At 46.0% G+C, this 7,935-nt stretch overlaps 1 protein-coding gene across 1 annotated transcript; it reads right to left on the bottom strand.

Annotated features, from left to right (window-relative positions):
* Positions 1-4,541: 4,541 nt before the first annotated feature.
* Positions 4,542-7,493, bottom strand: LOC311328502 (NAD(P) transhydrogenase subunit alpha-like; the record flags this gene model as incomplete). Its single annotated transcript, XM_084462462.1, has 2 exons — positions 4,542-5,242; positions 6,626-7,493. The coding sequence occupies 2 exons, from the start codon at positions 7,491-7,493 to the stop codon at positions 4,542-4,544; spliced, it is 1,569 nt and encodes a 522-aa protein (XP_084318588.1).
* Between the last annotated feature and the right edge of the window lie 442 nt (positions 7,494-7,935).

Genomic DNA, 7,935 nt, shown 5'->3' on the forward strand with positions numbered 1-7,935 from the left:
CAGCGACTGATCACACAACATAAATCAGACTATTCCCCGAACCTAGTATCCTACAATCTCTTTGTAGAACTCATGGAACAGGCTTTGGTACCACTGACGGTTTATCTAAAGTCTCCGTTCATGGCCAACCACCGGGCCTGTCATTCATGGATTCGTCGCTCATCGTTGTCTGTGACAACCATAGGATCAACAGCCACAAGGTCTTTAGTGAAGAGGCTAAATGGGGGGACCCGTCTACAGGGTGGAAGTTTGGTTTTAAGTTACACCTTATCGTTAACCATCTTGGAGAAATTCTATCATTCTGCCTTATAACGGCTAACACCGATGACCGTAAACTAGTACCAGATCCCATCGAATAGTTAACTGGTTGGATTTATGGAGATAAGGGCTATGTCTCTGATAAGTTGGTAGCCTAGTTGCGTGAGAAAGACCTGCACTTGGTCACGTAAGTCAGGGAAAATATTAAGCCAAAAGAGCTGCAGGCCTTTGATAAAGTGATATTGTGGCAACTGGCAGTAATAGAAAGCGTAAATTATTAGTTAAAGAATATTACGCAGATCTAACATAATCGACATCATTCACCATTGGGTACGGCTCTTTTTATACGACAACGCAGCCGCTAAAACATCATGGTTTTCAATACATCAGGTCACGAAAAATGGACGGTTTTCTGGTGATATAACGTCATCAAACTAATAACTAACGTGAGTTAGACTAGATAATCCCTTGCACTACACAGGCTTTATCCTTTTTGTACATATTCATGTTACAGAAAAAGAGTGATTTTAGTACTTTATTGGCTGGCAAAGGTGCCGAAGGAGCTATTTGGCACTTTTCACAAAACATCTCTATACCTAAAGACCTTAAAATCCAAGGCTGTAGCCAAAATTGAAGCGTCGAACTCACGCTAACTACATAACACCATCCATTGGGAACGCATCATACACCAATACCATAGATTATTCATTATTCTCACTAGCTCGTGATCATTTTGACGCTATCATTCAGCACCTTAAATCCACTCTCCAACAAAAGCATAGCACCATAGAGAGCTATATCCTGACCGAACGCAACAAAGTATTGCGCCTTCTCATCCAAGGTATTTGGATAAGCAGGCCAATGATGAGCCGCAGCAATCGTCGGTAACTGGTAGCGACTGTGAGCAGAGAAATCACGTCAGGAAAAATACCTCCCAACAACTGACCAGCTTGTTTGGTTCCATCGTAGTCAAGCGTGGCAGTTACAATCAGCAGAAGCAATACAGCGTGTTTCCGATGGATGCTCCGTTAAACCTCAATAATGACCAGTACTCTGATGGCATGAAAGGAAAAATTAACAGCAATGTGCTGGATCGCTCTTATGATCGAACGATTAAATAACATAGTGAGAGTTGCCACGGTATAGTTGGAAAACGACAGGCTATGCCACTAGTAGCGGATACGGCTCAAGACTTTGAGGTTTTTTACGAACAACTCAAAGTTGTGATTGGGCAAACAGAAGACCTGCAGATCCTCAGTTTTGACGGTAAGGGCCTAGGGATGCGCTAGGAATTGTTGAGGGCAGCAACAGGGCAGACCGCGCAAAAGAGTCAGCAGAAGCTGCAAACTAGGCTCAATACTGGAAAAAAGAAAGATCGCAAACGCATGGCACAGGTAACCACCGTTGATACTTATACGGTCAAACTACATCCGCGAACGGCAGAATAGGTCATGGATATGGATCGGAAGAGCGACAACTTTGTTAAATCCCGTACTACCTCCAGAAATAAGAGAGTGTGGGCCAGTGTAGAAAGAGAGGTGAAAGCCGTGATAAAAGAAGCTTTCGAGGAAGCGCTCAGGCAAGATCAGGAGCAGAAACGGCAGTTGGTCATTGTGATTGATGGGCACCCTAATCAGCGGAAACTGATTACTTGGATTATGAAAAGAATGGAGTTAAGGCAACCATCATCATGGACTTTATCTATGTCCTTGAATATTTGTGGAAAGCCGGTCACTGCTTGCACGACAAGGGGAATGAGGCTATTGCAAGCTTGGAGGCAGAACGGTCCCTGAAGATACTCAGGGAAGAGTTTGACAAAGAGGCATGGGAATCCGGCAAAGTGCTACCAAGACAGGTCTGACAAAACTGGATGCCATTGATAAGGCTGCAAATTATCTTCAAAAACCGTCCCAAACTCTGCTAGGACATGGCGCTGTATGCTGACTATCAAATTGCCAGTGAAGTATTGAGCGAGCTTGCTACCATTTGATCAATGACCGTATAGATCTAACCATGGCACAGTGGAGTTTGCCACGAGCATGGGCTGTATTGAAGCTACACTCACTGGATGCAAGTGGAGGTAGGCAGCGTATCGGAACTTCCATAAGGAGTACTCTCTCCTTCGTAATCATGGAGAACTAATGAATTGGGCGTAGTAGCAAAGAAACCACACCATATGTCTTTGACTGACGCGAGTTGTAGAGATGTGAAACTGAGATGTCGACCAGTCGCTCATAACGATGATCTCCACGCTGCTAAGCCAGTTCACAGATCCTCTTTACCGCCGATTCATTCAACCCATTATGGAGCCGCTCAATATACGGCAACAGCCGAATATCAGCCTTAGTATATCAAGATTTAAATCCATAAGGTGCGGCTCTTTTGATACGACAATGCAGCCGCTCAAACATCATGGTCCCCAGTATATCCGTCAACGAAAAAGAGTCGGTTTGATGATGATATAACGTCGTTAAACCAATAACTACATAACACCGTTATGTCTATTGTGAACTCATCCTGCGCCAATACCCTAGATTATTTATTCTTCTCACCAGATCGTGATCAGTTGGACGCTCTCATTCAGCACCTTGAATCCACTATCCAACAAGAGCGTGGCACCATAGAGAGCTATATCAGGACTGAAGGCAACGAAGTGTTGCCCTTCTCCTCCAGTGGTATCTGGATAAGCAAGCCAATGATGAACCCAGCAATCGCCGGTAACGGGGAGCAGAGAAATCACGTCAGAAAAAATACCTACCACAACTGACCAACTTGTTTGGTTCTGTCGTAGTCAGGCGTCGCAGTTACAGTTAGCGGGAACAATCCAGCGTGTTACCACTGGTGCTCGGTTAAACCTCAATACTGACAAATACTCTGATGGCATGAGGGGGAAAAATGTCAGCGGTGTGATGGATCGCTCTCATGATTGAACCATTAAATGGCATAGAGAGAGTTGCTCAAGTATGGTTAGAAACCGACAGGCTATGCAACTGGTAGCGGATACGACTCAAGAATTTGAAGCTTTTTACGAACAGCACAAGGTTGTAATTGAGCAAACAGAAGACCTACAGATCCTCTGTTTTGACGGCCACGGCTTGGTGATGCGCTAGGAATGGTTGAGGGAAGCAACCCAGAAGAACGCGCAAATAGAGTCAGCAGAAGCTGCAAACCAAGCTAAGTCCTAGAGAGACGAAAGATCGCAAACGAATGGCACAGGTGGCAACCGTTTATACGGTAAAACCAAATCCTCGAACGGCAGAATAGGTCATGAATATGGATCGTAAGAGCGACAACGTTGCTACATTCCATCCTCCAGCCAAGAATAAGAGAGTGTGGGTCAATGTAGAAAGAGAGGCGAAAATCGTGATAGAAGACGCTATCGAGGAAGCGCTCAGGCCAGATCAGGAGCAGACACGGCAGTGAGTCATTGTTATTTATGGGCACCTTCATCAACGGAAACTGATTACTCGGATTAACGTGAGTTCGACGTTCCAATTTTGGCTACATCCATTGGATTTTAAGGGCTGTAGGCGTAGTGATGTTGTTTGAAAAGTGCCCAATGGCTACTACTGAGCCTTTGCCAGCCAATAAAGTACTCAAAGCACTCTTTCCCTGTAACATGAATATGTGCAAAAAGGCTGAAGCCTATGTAGCGCAAGGTGTTATCCCGTCAAACTCACGTTGAATTATGAAAAAGAAGGGAGTTAAGGCAATCACCATCATGGACTTTATCCATGTTCTTGAATATCTGTGGAAAACCGGTCACTGCTTACACGACAAGGGTAATTAGACTATTGAAAGCTGGGAGGCAGAATGGTCCCTGAAGATACGCATGGGAGAATCCAACAAAGTGCGAGCAAGAGAGGTCTGCCAAAACTGGAGGCCATTGATAAGTATGCAAACTATCTTCAAAACAACCGTCCCAAGCTCTGCTATGACAATGCGCTAGATGCTGGCTACCAGATTGCCAGTGTAGTCATTGAGGGAGCTTGCCGCCATTTAATCAATGACCGTATGGATCTAACCGTGGCAAAGTGGAGTTTACAAGTGGCAGAGTCTGTGTTTAAGCTAAGCTCACTGGTTTCAAGTGTGGATTGGCAAGTGTTTTGGAACTTCCATAAGGAATGCTCTAGCCTTCGTAATCATGGAGAACTAATAGAATGCGGCGTCGTAGCAAGGGAACCACACCCATAGGATTTAAGGGTGGGGATATCCATCATCGTTTGAACTTGGAGAAAAGCGTTAACCGGCAGCTCGAGCTGCCAATTAACAAGGAAGCCATATCAAAACTGCTTGAGAATCTGTTTCACACTGTCGGTAGCATCACCAAACAACATGCGACTATTCTCGCGGAAGAACAATGGGTTCTGAACGCCCGCATAACCGGTAGCCATAGAACGCTTGAACACAATAATTACTCCAGCTTCCCAGACCCGCAGTACAGGCATGCCTGCAATTGGGCTGCTAGGATCTTCGCCGGCAGACGGGTTCACTGTGTCGTTTGCGCCAATCACCAAAACTGTGTCGGTATCCGCAAAATCATCGTTGATTTCATCCATTTCTTCAACGATGTCGTACGGTACTTTAGCTTCTGCAAGCAATACATTCATATGTCCTGGTAGGCGTCCGGCTACAGGATGGATACCAAAACGTACCTTGATGCCACGATCACGCAGCTTGTTGACCAGATCACGCACTGAATGCTGCGCCTGAGCAACAGCCATGCCGTAGCCAGGCGTGATGATGACGCTGGAAGAGTTCTTAAGCCTTTCAGCCACTTCTTCTGCGCCAACTTCAATATACTCACCCTGTCCACCACCTTCAACCATTGTACCTTCTTCTATACCAAAACCGCCAAGAATCACCGAAATAAACGAACGATTCATGGCTGAACACATCAAGTAAGAAAGAATGGCACCAGACGAGCCTACCATGGCACCGGTAATAATAAGCAGGTTATTACCCAACATAAAACCAGTCATGGCTGCAGCCAGACCAGAATAAGCATTAAGCATGGACACCACTACCGGCATATCCGCACCACCAATACCCAGCACAAGGGCTATACCAAAGGCGAACGCCAGAATGGTTACCAACAGCAATGCCGGAATACTATGCTGTTGCACGTATACAACGCCAGTCAAAATAGCCAGAGCAAGAATGGCCAAGTTAGTCCAGTGCTTTCCAGGAAGCGATACCGGACGGCTAGAAACTGTTCCATGAAGCTTCAGCGCAGCCACAACAGAGCCACTAAACGTCACTGTACCAATAATAATCCCCATAAAGATTTCAGCCCTGTGGATCAACTGCTCAGCCGTCATGACTAGATTTTTAAACTGTCCAGACAGTGAGGCATTCACCTCCAACGCGCCGGCAAAGCCAATCAATACTGCAGCCAGACCACCAAACCCATTCAACATAGCTACCAGCTGAGGCATCTCCGTCATCTGAACTTTCATCGCCAGATAGAGGCCAACACAAGCCCCAATAATCATGCATAGTGTTACCAGAGTAATACCAGCAATATGCGCATGGGCAAGAGTTGCCAGAACAGCCACCACCATACCGGTGATACCGTAGATATTGCCGTTTTTCGCCGTATCCTGACGGCTGAGCCCGGCAAGACTCATAACAAACATTAATGCAGCAACCAGATAAGCCGCTACCAGTAATCCTTCCGACATTGCGAGCGACTCCTGTTAATCCAGACGGAACATCTTGAGCATCCGCTGGGTAACAGCGAACCCACCAACAATATTTATGACGGAAACCGTGATGGCGATACCAGACAGTGCCAGAACGATATTATTATCACTGCCCAGCTGAACCAGACCACCAACGACTACGATGCCACTAATGGCATTTGTTACACTCATCAGCGGCGTATGCAAAGCATACTTAACGTTCCAGATAACGTAATAACCAACAATGGAGGCAAGTACGAAGACTGTAAAGTGTTCCAGAAAAGCGGTTGGAGCCGAATTGGCAATCCATCCACACAACAATGCGCCTACAGACATCAGAACAGGTTTCAGCCAAGGCTTAGGCCGCCCGGCCTCTTCTTTAACTTCTTTTGCAACCACTGGTTCTGGATTGGCAGTAGGAGCCTCACTGACTTTAACGGGGGGTGGGGGCCAAGTGATGTTGCCATCGCGTATAACAGTGAGGCCGAGAATAACTTCATCATCAAAGTTGATATCAATCTGCCCATCTTTATTTGGACAAAGTAGCTTCAGCAGATTTACCAAATTAGTACCGTACAACTGTGAAGACTGGGCAGGCAGACGACTTGGCAGGTCAGTATAACCAATGACCTTAACACCATGAGCAACCGTAATTTGATCTTTCACCGTGCATACACAGTTACCACCGGTTTGAGCCGCAAGATCCACAATGACACTGCCAAGCTTCATCGCCTTAACCATATCTTCAGTGATCAGTTTGGGTGCAGGACGACCAGGAATCATGGCTGTGGTGATAATTATATCAACTTCTTTAGCCTGTTCCATAAACAGCGCCATCTCGGAATCAATAAATGCCTGACTCATCTCCTTGGCATAACCATCAGAAGAGTCTTGTTCCTCTTCATAGTCCAGCTCAAGGAACTCAGCGCCCATACTCTCGACCTGCTCTTTCACCTCAGGGCGGGTATCGAATGCACGAACAATTGCGCCCATGCTGCCGGCAGCACCAAGGGCTGCCAGACCAGCCACCCCGGCACCAATCACCAAGACTTTGGCGGGAGGAATTTTACCTGCAGCCGTGATCTGACCATTAAAGAAGCGTCCAAACTCGTGGGAAGCTTCCACAACTGCACGGTAGCCACCAATGTTTGCCATTGAACTCAAAGCATCCAGTGACTGTGAGCGAGACAGACGAGGCACGCTGTCCATGGCTAGGATATTCACATTACGCTGACTGAGCTTATTCATCAGCTCTTCATTCTGGCCAGGCCAAATGAAGCTAACCATGGTTGCGCCATCTTTGAGTAGTGCAATCTCACCATCAACTGGAGCATTAACCTTGAGAATAATGTCTGAGTTCCAGACTTCATCACGATCAACTATCTGAGCACCGGCCTGAGTAAATGCTTCATCCTCAAAACTCGCCTTTACCCCTGCACCTAGTTCAACGACGACGTCAAAACCGAGTTGCTGCAACTTACCAACTGTGTCTGGTGTCGCAGCAACGCGATTCTCGTTTTCCTGGACTTCTCCTGGGATCCCTATGCGCATAACGATTACCTACCAATACCTTACATCGACGATGCTGCCAAAAGAATTTGCTTTATCACCAAGTTGTAAACAGTAACGCAAAACAAATTATGCTTATCTGTATCACGTTGTATACCCACTATGCTTACGCATGCACCTACGCAAAAGACAGTTAAATCAATGAACCAAAAAACTGTCAAACTGCATAAGCTCCAAAAAACATCGTGCCTGCAAAAGGGTAACGCAAAAATACGACAGCGTATTGTAACCGCTGAGAGAACCTACGCAAGCACCTACGCATTAGTCCAGATAGACGGTAGTAATTGGACACATGTCTCAATCCAGATATCTCCAGTTACCATCTGCAACAAACACACGAAACAACGGAGCAGGTTTACTTGGGATAGCAGAATAACTAATAACCTCAAAATACAATTCTGTGCATAAGGGGTCATCAAAATTA

Source organism: Borostomias antarcticus (assembly GCF_949987555.1).
Source record: "Borostomias antarcticus genome assembly, contig: scaffold_63, whole genome shotgun sequence".
Lineage (NCBI taxonomy): Eukaryota > Metazoa > Chordata > Actinopteri > Stomiiformes > Stomiidae > Borostomias > Borostomias antarcticus.